This window comes from Natrix helvetica, assembly GCF_964273705.1.
Source record: "Natrix helvetica genome assembly, chromosome: 10".
In the NCBI taxonomy this organism is placed as follows: Eukaryota; Metazoa; Chordata; class Lepidosauria; order Squamata; family Natricidae; genus Natrix; species Natrix helvetica.
This window is the reverse complement of record NC_138561.1, coordinates 23,355,809-23,376,221: the sequence shown is the minus strand read 5'-3', so window position 1 is coordinate 23,376,221 and position 20,413 is coordinate 23,355,809. Positions and strand designations below refer to the sequence as shown.

General features: G+C 53.5%; 1 protein-coding gene across 1 annotated transcript in view; it reads right to left on the bottom strand.

Moving 5' to 3' along the window:
* Window positions 1–20,413, bottom strand: part of PMFBP1 (polyamine modulated factor 1 binding protein 1) — a 21,345-nt gene extending 932 nt beyond the window's left edge. The window contains exons 1-14 of the mRNA XM_081963419.1: window positions 20,338–20,413; window positions 10,337–10,495; window positions 5,116–5,268; window positions 4,677–5,033; window positions 4,258–4,380; window positions 4,018–4,138; window positions 2,455–2,594; window positions 2,173–2,353; window positions 1,699–1,813; window positions 1,490–1,610; window positions 1,243–1,407; window positions 541–650; window positions 350–424; window positions 28–121 (exon numbers count right to left, since the gene is read on the bottom strand). Coding sequence (XP_081819545.1) covers window positions 28–121; window positions 350–424; window positions 541–650; window positions 1,243–1,407; window positions 1,490–1,610; window positions 1,699–1,813; window positions 2,173–2,353; window positions 2,455–2,594; window positions 4,018–4,138; window positions 4,258–4,380; window positions 4,677–5,033; window positions 5,116–5,268; window positions 10,337–10,441 — 1,860 coding nt within the window. The 5' untranslated portion in view covers window positions 10,442–10,495; window positions 20,338–20,413. The remainder of the gene's footprint in view (window positions 1–27; window positions 122–349; window positions 425–540; window positions 651–1,242; window positions 1,408–1,489; window positions 1,611–1,698; window positions 1,814–2,172; window positions 2,354–2,454; window positions 2,595–4,017; window positions 4,139–4,257; window positions 4,381–4,676; window positions 5,034–5,115; window positions 5,269–10,336; window positions 10,496–20,337) is intronic.

The window sequence follows — 20,413 nt, the reverse complement described above, 5'->3', positions numbered from 1 at the left end:
CCAGCCTCTGGTGGTTCTTGCACTCACCTTGATGCGCTCACATACAATGCGCTTCTCGTTGACTTCGTTCTTCAACCATCGGTTGTCCTCTTGCAGCCTCTCTGATAGTTGATGCAGAAGGCTGTGGGAAGGAAAAGGGGTGCAGAGAACCCCTTCGGTTCAGTAACCCCCAACCCTCGTGCTCACGGCAGGCTTTTGAAAGGAAAGGTGCCTGGAATTTAAAGGTACCCATAGCTGTTTTTCAGTCCATCCTAAATTAAGCAGGCACCTGGTCTGATTTCACCAAGGGAGGGTGGGTGGGTGAAGGACTCCTCCGCCCCCAGCATCGAAGAGCAGCTTTGTCACTCACTCTCTCTCGCCAGTCAGCTGGGCAATTCGCCTGATCTGTGTTCGGAGCTTGTGGCCCAGCTCCTCATTCATTTGCCTATAACAAAAGGAGGCGGCTCAGGGAGCAAATGGGAAGAGACACGCATCGCTTTTGCCCCATGGCAAACTCAGCAGAAGCCTCCCTTTCCTCTATGGTGACCGGGCAACACTCACTTTTGCTCCTTCACCCACTGGCAAAGGTCAGCCACCACCAGTTCGCTCTCCTGGTGCAGCCAGCGGTGGCCAGCGTGGGATGCCTCCAGGGAGACCTGTAAGGATTCTATCTGCCGGGAGAAGAAAAGAGCCCTCTGGGGTGGTTGCCAAGCTGGATCCAGAGCGCTCCCTCCAAAGGGTCGTTTCCTTTTGGAGATCTCCCAGAGAGGCCGGCTGAGGGCTCATTTCCCTCCCCAGGCCCTGGTTGCCCTCCTGGGGCCAGGCGGTCCATGGGAGGAAGAGCAGGGAGTCTGGGCTGCAAGGAACCGTGAGGCAGTGGGGAGAGGGCAGCTGGGACCTGCTGGTGCTGGGGAGATAAGCAGGATCGCTTCCGGGCAGCTCGCAGTCTTTGCATGGAGGACAAAGGCTCCCTGCAGCACCCAGCACTGAAAGGGCGGCCGGGCCCACCCTACTCGCTCCATCCTCCATGCCAGCTGGCAGCCTCATGCCTCTGCCAGCATTGCTCCTGCCAAACAAGGCGCAGGCAAAGTGTGCCCCCCCCCCGGACCCCTCCCCCCTTGGAAGAGAGGCTGGGTGGGGTGGGAGCCCTGCAGAAGCCAGAGCTGTCACTGAGGGTCCTTCTACCAGCTGATGCTGGGTGGCTTTGCTGGTCCTGCCAAGACCCAGGAGTTGCCCGGCCATCGCCCCTCTGGGCTCACTCACAGTGGTTGCCTGGTGCTTCAGCTGCAGCTGGGCCTTCCTGAAGTGTCCCTGCAGCAGCCCCAGCACAGCCGTCTGCTTGGTCAGCTGCTCTTGCAGAGAACGGCTCTCTGCCTTCTGCTCCGCCATGGAGGCCTGCAGAGCCTGCCCTCCTCGCCTCTCGGTCTCCTGTAACGGCATGGAAAGGTGGCCCTCAATCCCAGCCCAGCAGTGTTCAGTGTTCTCCAGGGGGAGGGCATGGTCCTGTCACCTGCTGCCGCAGCATCTCCAACTCCAGCATGGATGCTGCCTGCAAAGGCTGCCGCTTGGACCTGCTCAGCTTCTCCCTCAATTCCTTCAGCCGTTCTCTGGCAGAGGCTCCTCCCAAGAAGCTAAGAAGAAAGCAGTGGGTCAACACCCCAAACCCCCCCAAAGGCAGGTCCCCTCCCAGCCTGGCCTACTTCAGCCCAGGTAAGAGACCTTTCCTGCTCCAGCTCTGCTCCAGCTAGGCAGCCTCTTCCAAGGAGAACCTCCAGTGGGCAGCCAACATCCCCAAGGCCCCTCTCCACTGCCTGGTCCTGGGCCATCTCTCGTGCTGCGGAGGAGAAGGCTCGGGTAGGAAGGGTGCGAGGCCCCGGGCCCTTGGACTCCCGTAGCCCAGCATGCTTGAGTGGGTGAGAATTATGGGTATGCTGTGTTGCACCGACAGAAACTGGGAAGCTTTGCCTTATTCCTGCCCCTGTTGGCAACTGATGCCTCAGGGGCACTTACCTGGGCATTAGAAGAACGGGGTAAACATCTCTGCATAAGTAAGAATGAAACAGAATATCTGCCCATCGGCTGGTGAGCAGGCAAGGAGAAGGATGGGGGAAGGGAAGGAGCAACCCACAAATTGGCCCTCTTGGCCCCTGCCTGATCCACCCCGCTCGACACACCTTGAGCCAGCTTCCTTACCTGCCCTCCTGGGCTGTTCCGGGCTCTCGGGCCTCCTCGGCTGCAGCACTGGGGGCCCACCAGGCCAAGAGGCTGCTTGGCCTTGCTTGGCCTCCTCACGGGAGGCAGCATTCAAGGGATGGGCCTGGTCCCAGAAGATGCTGCAATTAGCCCATGCCCTTCGAAGGAGCTTGTCTGGTTTCTGGATGGCATGGAAAAGAGGAGGGGCATGAGCGAGTACCAAGGCACCCCCGGCAAAGCCCTGCCCAGCAGGTATCCCTGGGCACTTCAGCAGCCACTCACCCATTCCTTCTGTTCACCCAGCGGGTGGCTGTGTTCCAGCAGGGCCTGCACTGGGCAGGCATGGCGCTGCAACTGCCGGCTCTGCTCTGGTGCTGGCTCCTGGCACAGGCTCTGCACAGCCAGTTCCAGGCGAGCCAGATCTGAAATGAGGCTCAGTCAACTGGGACCCCTGGCTGCAGCAGGAAGGACCGGCAGAGGGGACCAGAGAGGGGCGGGTCCTCTACCTTTCTTTTTTTTTTTTTTTATTAAAAGAGTTTTGTACAAACAAATTTCCCCCCTTTTCACCCCCCCTCCACACAATATAAATCTCATACAAATGCTATACCCCCCCAACCCCCCCACAAAAATTCACATTCAAATATTATACCAAACACTTTACCCCCTCCCCTCCCCCCATCTTAAAATAGATTACTCATAACCCCTCTCCTCCCAACAAACACTATATAAATTTCTCTTAAATTAATAATAACACATTGATCATTTTCTAAGCTAATTTAACATCTATAACTCTTAATATAAATTTCTCCTAGCCTAACAATGTTTCATTAGTCCCATCTTCTAATTTATTCATACATATATATTGCCCCACCCTCCACCCTAACCCTCCCCCACCTCCCACACAAACCCACCCCCCTGACTTCCGCTGTATACCACTCTAACAATTCCAAGCAGCCCATGTATTATTTACTCGAATCATCTATCAGTCTAAACATTCTTACCTAAAGGCTTCATAATAACTCCTAGTCTGGTATTTATTCTGTATATAATCAATCCATTTTACCCATTCCTGTGTATAATCCTCCTGCTTCTGAGCTTTTAAGAAAGCTGAAATTTTTGCCATTTCAGCGAACCCCGCCACCTTCTGAATCCATTGATCAATTGTCGGTAAAAAATCTTTTTTCCAATGTTGCGCAATCAACAACCTAGCTGCTGTGACCATATACAAGGCCAATTTTGTTTCCCCTTTGGTAAAATCCTTAACTATACCCAATAAAAACATTTGTGGAGTGAATTGTATTCTTTTCTTAAATACATTCTGCATAACCCACCATATTTTTATCCAAAAAGCTTTAACCTTGTTACAAGTCCACCATACATGAAAAAGGTAGCATCTAGACACCCGCATCTCCAACATTTTGGTTGAACATTTGGGTACATGCATGATAATTTTTTAGGATCTAAATACCACCTGTAAAACATTTTATAAAAGTTCTCCCTTAAATTCTGTGACTGTGTAAATTTAACATTCTGAACCCATATTTTTTCCCACGTTTCCAACATAACCACTTCACCAAAATTCTGAGCCCATTTAATCATACAATCCTTAACCAATTCACTTTCTGAGTCTCTTTCTAACAGTACATTATATATTCTTTTAACTTGTTTTGGACCAGTCTCTTTTATCTGCTTAATCAGTTCCACTTCTTTATCCATAAAACCGACCCTACGATCTTCTTCCCATCTCTTCTGAAGCTGTATGTAATGTAACCAATTTAAATTAATTCCTTCTTCCAACAGCTGTTCCAAAGTTTTTAACTTCCATTCGCCTATAAGGTCCTCTACCTTTCAAGGTGCCGCTGTTCTGCTCGGCCTCCCTTGCCAGCTGCAGCTTCAGTTCCTGCACAAGGGCCTGGTAGGCCTCTGCCTGCTGCTGCAAGCCCTCCTCTTCTGCCTGCTGGAGCTTCTGGGCAAGCCCAACCGAGACAAAGGGAGCCAGGTTTCTGCTCATGTTGTGGCAGCAAACCCCCCCCCCCCCGGTCCCCGCTCACTCCAGCCAGCCAGCACGATCGGTACTGGACCTACCTGACGGAGCATCGCCTGGCGGAGCCTCTGTTTCCTGTGCTTTGCGTTTGAGCAGCTGTGAGTCGACTTGTAGGATGCAAACTCACGGCGCAGGCCGGCCATGGCTTCCTTTTCCTGCAGCCACTGAGACAGAGCCCATCTCAGGAGCTGTCAGCTTCCCACCAGACGAGGCAATTCGGCTCCTTCGGCAAACCCCACCCCACCCTCAGCAGCCAAGGCCAGAGGTAAATAGGACACCGGGAACTCACGAAGATCAGGCTCTTGTGGCACACAGTTCAAGCACTACCGAGATTTCTGTGTCAAAGCCAGGATTTAAATCCTTTTCTCACCACAGACCTGAAGCTTGACATCTGCTGCGGTTCACACCAGCGCCCCCCCCCCACTCCCCCAAAAGGGAAAAGGGCTCTGGCTACTCTCACCTTGCCGTGGCTGGCTGCCAATTGTTCCTGCAGCTCCTGGATGGTCTGCTCTTGCTGGCCTGTGAGCTGCATAGCCCAGCCCATCTCCCAAGCACTCAGCTGCCCAAGGCTGTCCTCTGCTTGGCCGCTGCTCCAAAGATTGACCACCTCTTCTTGCAGATGAAGCATCTGACTCTCTAGTTCACTAACCCGGCCCAGAGCAGCTCGGTATTTCTTCTTATAGAGATCCAGGCTGCTTTCCAGCGTATGGACAGAAGTCTCTGCTTGCCTCAACTGCTCCCGAAGGTACCAGTTCCACTCAGTTTGAAGAGCGCACTCCCTTTCTTGCTCCTGGGTCAATGCCTTAGATTGTCGGAGCTGTGGAGTAGACAGAGGCAGGGAATATAAGAAGGTGCCTCCCTGGCTTCTGGGGGAGGTAGAGGGGAGTTCTGAAGCTCACCTGGGCCTGGAGAGCCTGACACTCCTGGAACAGCATCTCCAGGGCCTGAGGCTGTCCTTGCGTCCAGCTCAGGCCATCCCTCTCGTGCTGCAGCTGCTGCACGGCCACCTGGACACCCTGCCATTGCTCTGGGGGGGCAGCCTTGCTTGGACTCTGTGGAAATAGCAACACCCAAGATGAAGGTGGGGAGCCTCTTGCCTCTGGAGGGACCACCAAGTTCCTCCTCCCTGGGCAACCAGAAAGGCTCCCACCGTGGCATCACCACCTCCCCACCTGGCTGAAAATCACCTGAATGCACAGGTACAAGCCCATCATGCAGGGCTGCAGAGGCTACCTGGAGAAAGGGAGGAGGAGCCCAGTGGATGTAAATCTGGCAAGGAAAACCCAGAGCCTCTCCTATAGTCCAGCATAGGGTCCATCCAAACAATTAGACAGTCCTGAATAAATGTATGGAAGAGACCCAAGCGCATAAAGCTGAAAAATAGTAACCCGTCTACAGACGCAGCTGGTTCCTCTTCGGTTTTGAAAGCTGCTCCCCTGGCTGAGAGCTGGCCTTGAAAGAGGGGAGGCTCTCCAGGGATGAAAGATGTTGAGGCTGTGGGCCGCTTGGCGTAGCCCTTCTTCTGAACTGCCTGCTCCAGAATAATGCCGCCAGGGAGGTCAAGAACGACAATTGTGGCATGGCTCGCTCAGGGCAGCCTGGTCAGGTGTGGCTGGTGCTCTGACTGCTCTCTACTCCGCTGAGGCTGACCCTCTCTTGATGACAAGGGCCTGCCTGGCCCAGGAGAAGCCAAGGCACCCGAGAAAGCAAGCGCCCGTCCTCCTGGACATGAGCCGCGACAGGAATCCGGACTGAGGCTGGGTAACACTTTGGGATCTGCAAGGAGGCCGCTTGCTTCCCGTGGAAGGCCCCAGGAAGAACCCCAAATGCCTGAGGAGGGCGTCAACTGGTCCCTCCAGGTCTTCCTCCTCCTTTCCTTCCATGCATGAAAAAGCCAAGAGCCCTGGGCTGATGGGAAGGTAGCCACTTTCCTGGCTGGGAGAGATTCCTGGGAGCCTTATTAATCCCCCTCGGGGTTTGCGGAACTGAAGCGCTGAGACCCAACACATGGATTTTTCCCGGCAAAACCACTGGTCAGAAACGGTGAGATCAGCAATGCTGCTGCTGCTGCTGCCATCTTCTTCCAGTGGTGAAGGGACTGAAACTGCACCCTCCTGTGCCTCTCGTTGATGGGCCAATCTGTGGCTGCCTTCAGGCCTTGCAGTTGCCAACCATGCCTGGCGCTGTGGAGATAAAAGCTGCCACCACAACGTAACTGCCTGCGCCTGTTGGGAAGCACAAGCCAACCAAGAGCCGGGGGTGGGGGTGGGTGGGTGGGTCCTGGGGCTCAGACGGTCCTGCAAATCAGAGGCAACAGAGTGAAGGGCTTGGCCCGGAGTGTCACCCAAGGGCTACAGGCAAAAATGGGGGGGGGAGGGGGGCTTAGATATTCTGCTTATCTGCATGGAGGAGGTGGACGTGTTGCCCCCCCCTCCCCCGTCCCCCATTCCATGGCTCTGCCTTGTCATGCTCCTTCTCTGGAAACCATGTCAGATTTGGCCGTCTCTGGGCTTCTATGCAAATGGCTTCACTCTGCCATGTAGAGAGATTTGTAACCAACTTTCTTACAGGATGTGGCACCTTTCCTAGCATTAAACCCAGGCAAGCAGCAGTCCCCTTCCTTGGGGGCCGAATGGGGCTTCCCTTTCTCTGGCACTAACCAAGGAGGGGGGGGCTTGCCATTTTTAGTGCTGTAAGCTGCCCAGTGTCAGAAGGGGGAGCTGAATGAATGAACGAAGAAATGAATGAATGAAACATCGCCAGGCAGCCCCTGGAGGGAGCCGGGTTTTCCAGGCCTGGCTAAATGGCATGGCCACTGAAGCAGCCCTTGCTGGTGGAACTTAGGACGATGACTTCCGATGACTTCGCCATTGCTGAAGGATGAGAAGACTCTTTTCTCAATATCTGGTAGGCCCTCCTGGTTTCTGCAAACTCTCTCTTTCCGAAACAAACCAAACTTGGCTTGATATCAGCTCAGTACTTTGCTCAAAAGTAAGTCTCAAGAAGAAGGAAGTGTGGGGCCCTGAAATCGGCGTCCGTTGGCAAATAGAACCATTTGCCATTTTATTACTGGCAAGATCCCTCTGAAATGCTCCACACCCGAGGCACTTTGGTGCCTGAAAGGCACAGACCTTATTAACACTCATCTCCAACATCATTAAGATGTTTCCTGGAAAATTAATTGAGATACTCATTAAAAATAAATTAAGAAAAATGTGTTGTAGAGTGCTTGCTCTGAGCTCGTAAATCACAGCTCAAAGCTTTGGGTGGCTGTGTAGACAATTAATGTGGGCCAATTTGTTTTACCCTGACTCTGAAAATGAGAAAGCAGGCAGAAAGATTAGATTAGGGCTGTCTGTCAAGCACATTTTAGGACAGAATGGGAACATTGTGGGATGTCAAAAGCCAGCCAGGTTTCTGTCTCAGAGGCACTGACAAACTGGTTCTCCATATCAAGAAATGGGCAAAATTCTTCCCCTCTTGCAATCTGTCCTCACTCCGCTGGCAGGAGAGACCTGCAAAACTAGCAGCAAGTTGGCTGGAGGAAAGTGCCCTGGAGAGTACAGAATAACTTGAGTTGGAAGGGGCCTCGGAGGTCTTCTAGTCCAAATGCAGGCTGAAGCCAGGGATGCCTTCCGAGACTTGGCTGCATGGCCTCCATAAGCCCTTCCCAGCCTTTGGTCCTGAGCAGAATCACGGGACCATGAAACCCGGCCAACTTTGCACCATCTGATTATTTTTCAAAGAGACCCCAGAGACACGACGCCCATTGATCGACTTTGGCTCCAGCAGGAGACCATTGGAAAAAAGTAGCTTGCTTGGTTTTGCAAAGAAAGATCTGTCCCTGTCAATCACGGGTGATACATCGGCTGGCAAAATCTCTCGTTCAAAGCTTTTCCAGAAAGGAGGCCACAGCTTTGGCAGCATCTGAAGCACGTATCAGCATTCCTCAGCGCCACCTGCCCAGCCTCCCTGAGACGAGCAAGGGCTTGGGATCTTCTGCAGGCTACCTGCCTTTGCTCTGGCAGGGGCCTTTCCCCACTGGAGCTGGGGCAGTGGCCAAGCACCCATCCACTGGGCTTGTCCAACCAGCCATGCTGGAGGCCTGCAGCTCTGCAGGAGGGCAGCAGGGGGAGCCCCCCGCCTGCCTCTGTGTCTTCCCCCCCCCCCCCCTGCCCCAGCAAGCTCCAGTGGAGGGATCCCCAAATGGCAGCTCTGAAAATACACCTTGATTACTAGGTATTAGAAGCAGCTCCTGGCACAGTGACAGCCTGGCAGAAGGCAAATGCATTAAGTGTCTCGTTCGGAGCCCTTAAAATGCCTTTCTTCTGTCAAGAGCCACCATTATTTGCTCTCTGAGGCTCTTGGAAGGGAAAGGGTTATGCAGTGGGAGGGAGGCAGCTATGTGGTCAACTCGCAGGACTGATGGGAGAAATGAAGAGAGGGGGCAGACGCCACAGGAGAGCTCCTAGCTTGCCCCAGCTGTCTCCACAAGACTGCCACCAAGGGTCCTCCACAAAGCAGCTGGAGAAAGGGGGAGGAGGGAGGGAGGAGAGGGAGGAGAGGGAGGAAAGGAAAGAAGGAGAGAGATGCGTCTCTTGGGCTCATGGGCAGGAGGGCCGTCCAAGTGAGATTTCATGAGTCAACTTTCTTCCCCTTCCCAAGACCAGGGTTGGCTCCCACTCTTTCCATCCCCAACTGCATTTCCTCCCTCATGGAGAGTAAATTCCCAATGGGCGCCCGGCACAAGGCCAGCTCTGGAGCAAGTACAACAGTGTCTATTTAACTAACGCCATCGCTGAAGCATTGGAGTATCCCAGAAAAGGGCAGAGCAGGACAGGAAGAGGCCACTCCGAATCCAAGGGCTGGCAGTAGCCAAGAACCCAGAGGGGTCCCCATGAGATGGATGGCTGGCAGCTGCTTTCTATTGGGCGCCAGAGACAGAGGTCAACAATGAAACTGACAATTCTGTTAATGACACAGGTCAACCTTATAAACTCTTTCGCAGCCAGAAAAGAGCTCCAATCAAGGGAAGCGAGAGAGCAGCTGGGACAGGTGGGCTCTCGTCTGGAAGGAACCGTGCCGTGACAAAGAGAGACACAAGCAAGGCAACTAGGAAGAGACCACTTTGGAAGTACTCCCGGGGGGCGAAGTGTGTGTGTGTGTGTGTGTGTGTTCTAGTTGCCTCATTTCTGGGGAGATGCTATAGTGGGGGAATTGCTAACTAATGTGGCCAGGGATTCAGAAAGAGCCACAGAAGTGTCAGAGTTGGGCAGGGCCAACATTGAAACAACAAATGATTGAACCTCAATGTGTCCCAGGATTTACAGTAGCAGAAGGAAGAGAAAATGGCGGAGGGAGGCCTCTGCTCCAAAGGAACGCCCAAGTTCACGTTCTGGAGAGCACAAGCGGTAGCCCCAAGCAAGCCAGCAGATTGGCTCTAGGAAAGGCCCTATCCTCGCAAGCTGCTGCTGCTGCTTCTGCCTTGCCCTGAAAAGGGGGAGGCAGGCATCACCAGCGAGCGCCTGCCTGCCTACGGGGTCTCCTGTTAACGCTTCTTCTGGAGTACCTGGGGCAAAGAGCTGCCGCTTCCCGCCGGCTGGGGTAGCAGCCTCTCCTTTGAGGGAGGAGGCCAAAAGCCAGAGACTCCCATGGCCCTGTCTGGGAAAAGGGTGCTCCCGGCCAGGCCAATTGGGCAGAAAAGCCAGCTCCACATCCTTCGCCTATGCCCTAAGCTGCTTTCCTGATCTGGCTCACGACTGTCCTCCTAGTAAGGTAAGAACAAAAAAAAAATGGGGGCAGGGAACCACTGGCAACCATTCTTCCCCTCTGCTTTCTTACAGCCAGCCTGGCTTCCAAAGTTACTGGTGAATTGCCTTTAGAGCTGCACATTCAAGGCAGAGAAGCCTGACAGCCTCCCCCAGTGGGCCCTGGCTGTGGGCTGGCTGGCCTGATCTGCAAGGCAGCCTTTGAGCTGGAAGGATGGGCTCTGCTTTCCGGTCATGCGGGAAGGAGGGATTTCCCCTGCATTGGGCAACCAAAGAGTTTTTGTCTGGTGCTTTTCGGAGTACAGAGTACGGAGGATTTGAAAGGCTGCCTCTCCCACAGCAGCTGCCTTACCTGCAGCCAGGTGTCTTGGAACCCTGACCACCACACGCTCTGCCCTTCCACCGAATCCCCATGCAGTTTGACCTGCTCCTGTCCCATCAGATGAGCCCTTTCCATCTCCGTCTCCAGGTTCCTCTTGCAATCTTTCTGGCTGGGCGCCAGTTTTGAAGTCTGAGGATAGGCAGAAAAGGGGCTACAGTATCATATCTGTACATGTATATAACATTTCGCTTCTATATTTATACACCTTTATACACAGTTCTATATATATTTATATATATTGTTTTTCGGCTTAATTAATTTTCTTGTTTTGCAGCCATTTGTACCAATTGTTCCAAATTTCATAATATTCCGACTCTTCTTTATCTTTTAACTTCAGTGTTAATTTATCCATCTCTGCACAAAAGTTTTTTTTAATCACTAATTCGTCCGAGGGGGCATTATTTTGTTTCCAGCATTGGGCTGGTTGCCTGCAAGTTAAAGGAGGTGCTCAAAAGACCCTCATAAAAGGGGCAGCTGGACAAGCCCCCAAAAGGCAACCCCTGCTAGCAAGAGCTTTTCGGCCTGCAGAGGCATCCCCTCACCCTCTCTGGCTTCCAGTCCACGGCTCTTCCAGTGGAGAAGGGGCTCAAGGCCACAGAGCAGCCGAGATGGGCTGCACTCCCTCCCAGAGCAGTCGGTTCTTTCCATCAGAAGCAAGCAGTCAGATTTCACATATTGAGCAGCCTAATCAGAGATTTCGCAAAGATTTCTCACCCTTTGCTGCTTGGCTTGAGCTCCCAGTCCAAAGAAAGGGATCCTTGGCCTCCCATGCCAAGCAGAGCAGGAAATAGGGGGCTGGAGGGGGGGGGCAGGGTTTCTGGCAGAATGCATCCCACGCTCACAGACCCTTGGAGCTGGGCTGTGCTTGGCACGGCCCTTGGGAGCTCCTTCCAGAGGGAGGCAGTTGCGGGCTGCCACCTTCCCAGACTCCCCATTGGCTGTGGGGCCTGTCAGGCTCTGCTTCCTGCTGATCCAATGCCTCACCCTGCCCGGCCGATTCCTGGCCTGTGAGGGGGACTCTCAAGAGCCCCCCCGCCCCCCCCAAGAGCTTCGGAGTGGCCCTTCCGGCCAGCAGCCTCGGCCCTCAGCCGAGCGGCTCACCTCTCACCAGGCCTTTGCCTGATGTATGTGGCAGGTTGGATCCACGGCCGCAGCAGGTTTTTTAAAATATAAAAATGAAAGTAAAGGGCTAATGGGAAGCATGGAAAGATCAGCAAGGCTGAAAGGGTTGGCTCTTCCTGGCACTGCCCCCGTCGGCATTTTGGGGAGACTTTCTAGCAGCTCTCCTTCCCAATCAAGGGACCCCAGGCAGGAACGGCCTCCCCCGCCTTGCCTCGTTCCCTACAGAGCCTGGAAGCAGCCCAGCTGAAGGGGGGGGGGGGTCAGAGCCCGTCCCCTCAATGCCTCTCCGGAAGCTCTGTCTCTTCAGGAGAGGCTGCAGGGTTACTTTTAACCAGAGATGACCAGGCTGTCCCCTCCCTCAGCACAAAGGCATGGGCGGTGTCCTCCCAGTCCTTCCACATCAACTGGATGGTGCCAACCGGTTGATAGACACATGTCTGTAATTTTTCAGCTTTAAAAATCAATTAATCTGCATGTTAATTAAAGTCATGCTGGCAGAAGGAGGAGGGAAACAAGAGGGAAGGAGGGAGCGAGGCGCAGAGGGCGGGCGGATGGCGGGATGGCAAACTCATTGGCACAGTGCCATCCAGTCAGTGACAACGCCACACTTGCATGTAATAGCAAGAGTGGCTGGGCAGAGGAGCTCTGCCTCCTGCATTCAGGCCAGCCCAAACGGAGCCGCCCAGGGAGGCTACTCCGAGCAGGTAGCCCTGGGCACGGGAAGACACTCTCGGCTTTCTCTTCGCTCCCGAGAGCCCATCCGTGGCACCACCAAGTCCCCCACCACCATCATCCCCACCCTCTTCAGCATCCTGCGCGGTGGAGTCAGCGCAACAGAAGACAAAGGCTGCCATCGCTGCCCCCTTGGAAACAGCAGGGGAGGAGGAACAGCCCTGCCCGTTTGCCACTCCAGCCAGTGATGGGGCGCCTGGGCACCCAACCCAGTTGCAGTGGGCGAAATGCCAGCAGCTGCCTTCCTCAAAGCGCTGCTTCTTTGCCCACCAGAGTTCCATTTCAAGCTGGCACTAAAGAGACAAAGAACCCAAATTTGCACCAAGTCAGCCAACGTCGATGGAAAACCACCGTTAGCTCTCAGGTGTGGCGCTTTCTCTGATGACAATGATCGGCTAACCCCCCAACAGGAAAAAGGCTGCCATGTCCACAAGGAAAGACTTCTCCAGCCAGAAAGACAGCCCTGGGCTCTATGGAGGAAAAGGGCTTTGGGCAAAGGGCGCTGCTCAGATTGGCAGGAATGCCAGCATGAACACGGGGGGCACGAAGACATGCGGAACAGGTAGGCACAAGGCAGACTCGCCTGCATCCCCACTTGCGGAGCAAGTCTTCATTAATCCCCGTGCGTTTGTAAAAGGGGGGGGGAACTCCATGGGAGAAGGACTGGCGCCTGCCTTTCTGTATGGAGGGATTGCTGCCTTTGACTCCTTTTTATCCATGCTGGGGAGATTTTTAAAAGGCCCCACCCACCCTGCAGCGACCGCCGTGGCTGCGGATTTATTTCCAGGCAACGCTCTTGCCAGGGAGATGGATGGGGCTCCAGGAAGGTGAGTGCAACGTCCTCCATGAAGGGGAGGAAGAATGCTGTTCAAATCTGCCCCAGGAAAAAGGCAGAGCAAAATGGAAAGTGCCCACGTCAGAGAGGGGAGGCACAGCCCCAGCCCCATGGCGAGATTTCTGGAGACATCCGCTCATTCGGGCTGCTTGTGCTGTTGAATGTGCAAAGACAGAAGCCAGGCGCTGCTCCCTCTGAAGAAAGCAAGGGGGAGAGGAAAGGCCAGCGTGGGCAGGCTCTCTCTGTGGCACTGCCAAGTGGGGGGAGGGGGGGGCTCTCCTGCCTAGAGGATTACAAAAGAGAAGTGGACAAAGACGGGCAGGTGGGTAGGAGGAGCATCGGCTCTCTCCTTCTTCTTCTTCTTCTTCTTCTTCTTCTTCTTCTTCTTCTTCTTCTTCTTCTTCTTCTTCTTCTTCTTCTTCTTCTTCTTCTTCTTCTTCTTCTTCTTCTTCTTCTTCTTCTTCTTCTTCTTCTTCTTCTTCTTCTTCTTCTTCTTCTTCTTCTTCTTCTTCTTCTTCTTCTTCTTCTTCTTTCTTCTTCTTCCTCCAGTCCACTCCTCAGGGCTCCTGCCAGCCACTGGCTCTCCTGGGCTCTGCCAGGGGGCTCCTGGAGGAGGAAGGGCTGCCCTCCAGTGCAGCAGGGCTGCTCACCCCCGTCCCTCCTGCAGCGGAAGGCTTCTCATTTACATCTGATTAAAGCAAGACAAGCAATTTGTGGAAGAAAAGGCCAGCAGCGACATCCCCACCCCCCTCGCAATGCCACAAGCTCCCCCTCCCCTTCGGCTCGTGAGCGCCGGATGAAGCCCCGTCGTTGCAGCAGGACCTGTCCCCAGGGCCAGCACTGGGAACCTTCCGCCTTCCGGAGGAAAAGTGGGAAGCCACAGTAATGCAGGTGCCATGGGCGTCTGTGCGGGAGCCGTAACCTTCCTTCTGGGCCCTGCTTGGCAACCCCATTTCCCTCTTTTGCCTACTCCTCTCTGGGCAAGACCTGGCCCCAGCTAAGGCTCCGTCCCAGAGGGGGCTTGGAGGAGCAGCACTGCCCCCGTCCTGTGCCCGGCCCCTTCTAAGGAAACGAGGGCTGGCAACAAAGGCCCCCCTCGCTGGAGAGCTCCAGAGAAGGAGGGGGGGGGGGCTGGGCTGGGCTGAGCAAAGGCAGCTCCTGGCCTCCTTTCAGGCCTACCCAGAGGTCGCTGTTGCTCTTCTGAAAGCTGTTCAAGGCAGAGGGCTCCAGGGGGAACAAAGGCAACAGCTTCGGGGAGAGGCAACCGCAGGAATGTGGTGGGTCTGTCCTCTTCCTACACCCCAAATGGGCAGGGAAGAGATGGGCCACCTGTGAGACACCTGGGCTCAGACCGACCCTCCAAGGAGAGAGCTGATTCCCTCTCAATGGGGGGGGGGGAGAAGCCCTCCTCCGCCACCCACGGCTCACTGCTGGCCTTTGCAAATGCTCTCCCCAGGTGGGGGCAGGGGGGAAATCAAATGGTATCCGCTGCTGCCTCTCTCCCCCCCCTCCCCCCAAGTTTGATCCACACTGGCACTAAAAGATGAAAGAGCAGCTTTGGTGGAGAAAGCAGAAGAAGAGAAGAGCAGAGTTGGAAGGGACCTTGGAGGTCTTCTAGCCCAGCCCCCATACATCCTGGACCAATGGCGGTCCTCTCGCCCCTTAGGAGCCTTCAGTGAGGGAGGCAACTGATTCCACTCCCTGTTGTCCCTGTGGGGAGAGTCCTAGGCTGGGTCTCTCTCTAGTCTGGCCCAGAAAGGCTCGCAGACAGCCAGCAGGGCCAGCAGAGATGCCTGGAGCTCTTGCAGCACCTTGGCCTCCCTGGGCCCTTTTACGCTTGTATTAAACCAGGGGTCCTCAAGCTTTTTGAACGGGGGGGGGGGAGGGGGGGCGATTCACGGTCCCTCACACTGTTGGTGGGGCCAGACCGGCTGGGAGGGCGTGTCCCGGTGGGCATGTGACTGGGTGGGCGTGGCCAATTTAGCAGTCCATTTTGCCTTTGTCCTTGCTGTACTTGCTCAATCCAAGGAATCTATTTACTTAAGACTTCCCCCCCCCCCCCAAGGGAAAAAGAGCACAAACTTTCTTGCCACTTCCCTAACTTGATCACAACAGCAGCTTCAGGCTCCTCAAAATAGGCCATTAAAAAAAGAATAAAACAAACAGGATTTCCTTCATAGTAACTCCTGATCATATGTTTCAGATGACCAGACAATAACCCAGACTGAGAACTGCTCCAGTTAAGACTGCAACTAAAAACCCCCAAAATGGGCACTGAGAGACATTGGAAGCAGGCGGAAGAAGGCGAGAATCAACCACACAAACACACCCAGCCTCCAATGGTGAATTAAGGAGGGGTGATGGTTCCTCAGACTGTTGGCTCCGATTTAGCGTCTTGATTGGATGCAAAAGTTCTTGAAAGAAAAGGGAAGGGAATCTAATCAGCCAGGAGAGATGGAGAACTTGCTGGTTTTTGTCTCCTGCCCGTCCTATCAAAAGCACGTCTCCTATTCCTTCCCAGGTCAGGCAGTTAGAAATCAAGAGCAGAAGGAAAGGCAGCAGCCCGGTGGTGCCAGAGCCTCCCTCTCTGCTCCGTTCATCGCAAGTCAGAGCAGCCCCTGATGCCCCACATCGAATCGCTCATTTCACTCATTTGCACTGCGGGATTTTTAAAACTCCTTACCAATTTACATTTTCTCAATGGTCTCCAATTTCAACATTTTTCATTTAAAATTGTGCTCTATGGAGACGAGGAATTTAAAAAAAAGTGGGGAGGGGGGGGCAACAGAAAGGTAGAGGAAAAAAGTTCTGCATTCTTTCTTTTTTAAGTGAAAATCCATCCATAATCCAAACACCACACAACATTTTATGTAAGATAAAATGTTGGCATCTGGATTGAAACGGCTTGGCCATGATGCCCAAGGACTCCCACCATTAGGGAACAGTTTTTCTCTGGAAGAGCTGCCATTAGATTTTCAGGTGGATTTATAATGTCTTTGCTGTGGCTCTTTTCTTGTTCCTTTCAAGGAGAGCGGCCGAGGCCTCTAAGGGAGTCAGTCCTGACCCACAGCCAACACCCCCTTGCTGTTTCCAAGAGTGGAACCCCCCAAAGGGAGGGAGCTGGACTCCATGCAAACGGCAGGCGCCTTCCAACTGCTGAAGTCCACAGCTCGACCTGCCAAGGGCCAGCCAGGCAGACTCTCCTCTAGGGGACTGGTTCTAGCACAGAAGCTGGACTGAATGCAGACGCTTACGCTCCAAGGGAGCTACAAAGAGTTTGCTGACCTCCCAGGGCGTGAACTGGAAATATCTTTCATTCCACATTTACAAAAAGCTTTGTCCGTAAAGAATGACATGGAAGGAGAAAAAGGAAATCAAATGAAATTTAAATAACTGGTTTCCTCTGATGCAAGTGGACCAAATGGTAGCTAGCAGTCAAGAGCTGCTCTTTCAACACCCCTACCGTCAATCCTAGGGATTCTCTTCTCTCCTTCACATGCCAACAAAAACAAAATTCAGTAGTAGATGAAAACAACACTATGTGTAAGCAACAATGTGCAGTTTTTGTTTAAATCTTTGCTTTCGTGGAAGCTCCCCTATCTTTGCTGCCATCCTGTTTCCCAACTTTCTGCTCAAGTAATTCTACTTGCTGGATTTTACCTGCTACAGAAAAAACACATGTACTATTTCTGTTAATTGATGGGCAACCTCTCATTTTAACTGCCTCAAATCTTCAGGAAAGATGCACAGCATTTCCAAAGCAAGCAGAGCCATTTCCTTTGCCGCTCTGGTTCAGCCAGCCAGAGGAAAGAAACATCTCTCTTCCTATCAAACACATACAGGGGCTCTGTAACTCCAGGAACTCGTATTTCGAATGTTTTCAAATCCAACAGCTTCCCAGATCAATTAATCAAATGACCCAAAGTTTGGGCACGTAGTGTGAAAGGTGAACTTGCTTTTCCAGCAATAGAGCAGCCTCTATTACAACCTTCCTTTGTGTGTGGTGTCTGGCTCAGGGCCTCATCATTCTACCAACTTTCCTGCTCTTCCCTCCCAAGCGGAATATGGACCCAGCCATCCACTTCCAATTAATATGATCACTTCCTGGCTTCTCCCTGACCGCATGCAATCCCCTGGGTGTCCCTGGTGTGACCAGTGGTCCTTCCCATGTGGCTGTCCTTTAAAAAACCTTTCTAAAGGATTCCAAGCCAGCGCATGAAAAGGAGCGCTGTCTCTCCCCCCCCCCCCCCCCGGGAGAAAAAGAAAAGCAGAGCCTCTTTATCCGTTCTGCTTTTGAGATCAGCAAGAGGCGGTCCTAGTGCTTCTGTTGCCCTGGCAACAAACTCCTGTAAAATACAGATTATGAAAGCGCATATTATTTAGTTGCTGCCTGAGTAGACTGGCGTTTCTGAATTCCTTACCAGGAGAATTAACGAGGCAAATTGCAGGTTTGCCAGACTACTTGCAAGGTTCCTCTGGTGCCCATTGAGGGCAGTGGGCTGCTTCATTGATGGAGGGAGGAGCAATTCCTCAACTTCAAGCTGGCCTGGAGCCCACCCCTCAATCCCTGAAGATCAGCCCACCTTTCCAGCAGATTCAGAAGCAGGAAGAGGGCAGGCCACCCCGGCCCAGCCACCTGCAACACGCAGAAGAGCTCTCCCTTGACCCTCGGTAACCAGAGACCTAGAGGTTCCATCCCATTGGGAAGACTGCGAGCGTCCTGCTCCTTGCTTGCCCATTGGTGAGCTGACTCCTGCGCTCCCCCATGGGGGGCTAAGCCAGGCCTGGGAAGAGGATGCCCCAAACAGCCTCAAAAACCTGCGCTTGAGAGCCAGGACCAGGAATGAGGAGAAAAGCTGCTCCCGCTTGCCCCAGCAGGCCTGCCCCCTTTCCAGCTCAGTCACCTCGAATCCTTCCAGCTCTTTCGTTAAGAGAGCGCTTTGGGGCTCTTTGGGAGGGAGGCACAGAGGCAACTGCCCTCGCGGGGACAAGATCACCCCGAGCACAGAGAGCGTTCAGAGAAGCTTAGAGGGAAGTGCCGTTGCTGCTGCTCTCGGACTCTCTCATTGAGTGCAGTGGGAATCCCGGGGCTTCATGCCAAATGAAAAGGAAGGAAGGTGGAGACACCTAGCTGAAGCCACAATGGGAGTGAAGGTGGCGGCTGGGGAGAGGGAGAGGTTCTCTTCAGAGACCCTCTCCCAGGCAGCAACAGCCCCAACTACCACTCCATGCCACCCCCCCCCATGCAGGACAGTAAGAAAAAGCAGATGGTCAAGCAAAGGGAGAGGCTCTTGCACCCTTTGCAGTGGCCGAAGCAGCAAGGGAAGCCAGGCCCATGGATGCCATGACGACCCTCAGAAGAACCTCCAAAGCACAGGAAAATGGCCAAGGAGACAGGGAGACAGGAAGCAAGGAAGAACCATCCTGTAGAATTAGAGGAAGGGGGGGGGGGAATCACACCTACCAGTCATGAATGCCTGCAGCCTGGATGGGAAAGGCTAAGCTGGCCCGGCCTCTGCCCCCCCTCAGCTCCTAAAGGCCTGGGCTGGCCATAGAAAGGTCAAAAGCCCCCCCCCCCCGCCCAGCGCTGCAATTCTAGAGCAGCCCTTCCCCCCCTTCTTACTGGACTTCCAGGTGCAGCCAGCATAGCTGGCAATTGCTCCCCCTCCACCTTTTCAGAATTGGGAGAAGTAGATTTGTTCCAATGGATTTGTCCACTGATTCCGACTTTTAATCAGTTGGGCAAAAAGATATCCAATCTCTAATCCCAGCCTTTCCTTGATTTCTTCTATCTTTGTTTACAAAATGTGAATATTATCTTCATTAAAAACATGAAAATAGTTGACATACTACGAATATATGTATCATACTACATAATAAAATACCTATATAAAATGATAGGCTGGCAAAGAAAATAAGACTTATTATTGGGATTAATTTTTAATGGCAACTTTCCTCAATGACTGCTACCTTTCTCAGGTGCCATGACAAAAAACCTTTATGTGAATTGAAGCTATTGGGGGGGGGGGGGGGGAGGGGATACAAAATTGTCAGTGAGACTGTTCTTTTTGAAAAACGTCCAGGATAATTTTGGGGTATGTATGTGTGCTGCAAGCTTTGTTCTTCAATACGCCTATTTTATTTGTCTTATTTAGAAACTGCTCAATTTGAATAATGCTTCTCAGAAATGCACATTTCAGATTACTGAATACATAATTTCTGATTTCCTTTACTTTTGGAAAAATAGTATTATTCTAATAATCTAGTAAGATTCGTAGAGTCTTTGAAAGAAGAAGGACAAAGGTTCTGGAAGAGAAAAAGGCAGCCGACCAGACAGCAAGAATCCTATTTTGATGGCTAGAGAGAAAAAAGCTGCCGGTATCTAAGATGTTTGTTCTGTTCTGTTTATTGGATTTATATGCTTTATATGATATATAAGATAAACCACCATTAAACTTTTAGAACAAGCAAAGACAGAACACTGAATATGAATGAAAACTGAATGAGGTTAAGTGGAAAGATAGCCAAGTCCACATGGGAAAAGTTTTCTTGGGTATCACAGAGAAAGGCCACCGTGGCTAACCTCTAGCTTAAAAGGGAGCTCCTTATATCGAGGGCGAGGGGAATCATCCCAGGCCAACTATGTGTCCCATTAGGCACAACTGCAAATGTGGAGAGACTGGCGCTGGTTCCAAGGGCAGAGGGGCCTGTGGGGCAGCAGAGGCCTCCCAAGCCAGGAGAACGCCAAGGCCGCTCTCTTCCCTTGGGAGCCGTCGGGACGAAGAGAGGGAGTCCACCGCTCCCCCAACGAGCCCCTTTCGCTCACGCGGAGCTCCCTCGCCAGCAGCGGGGACAGAAAGTTCCCCCAAAGGCCCACAGCCCACTTTGACCTCCTTTCGAAGGGGGTCTGCAGGCGCTCCGGTGGCCCGGGAGCAGCTCCAGCTCTCAGGGCAGGCAACGGGCCAGAAGCCTTGGCGCCGCCTCCACTGTCGCCTCCTGGCCTCTGCAGGGGCGAAGGGAGCTTCCAGAAGGGCTGTTGCCGCCGCCTGGAGGCTGAGATTCCGCCCTCCGGGCCTTGGAGAAAGCGCAGCGCTTGGTCACCGGGGCTGGGCTTCTGCAGCGCCAGGGAAGGGCTGGGGGGTGGGGGCCGGTGCCGGAGAACGGAGCCGCTCAGACACCCCACAGCCGCGCTGGGGCAGAGGCCGCCCCCGCCGCCCCCGGAGCTCCGGCCCAGGAGGAGAAGCCGGGGCGGCCACGGCGGGCGGGGGGCGGGAGAGCCTACCTGCCTCCGCGCTGCCTCGGCCTTCAGACGGAGCGAGCGCCAGGGGCCCCCCGGACGACTTCCCCGGCGCCCTCGG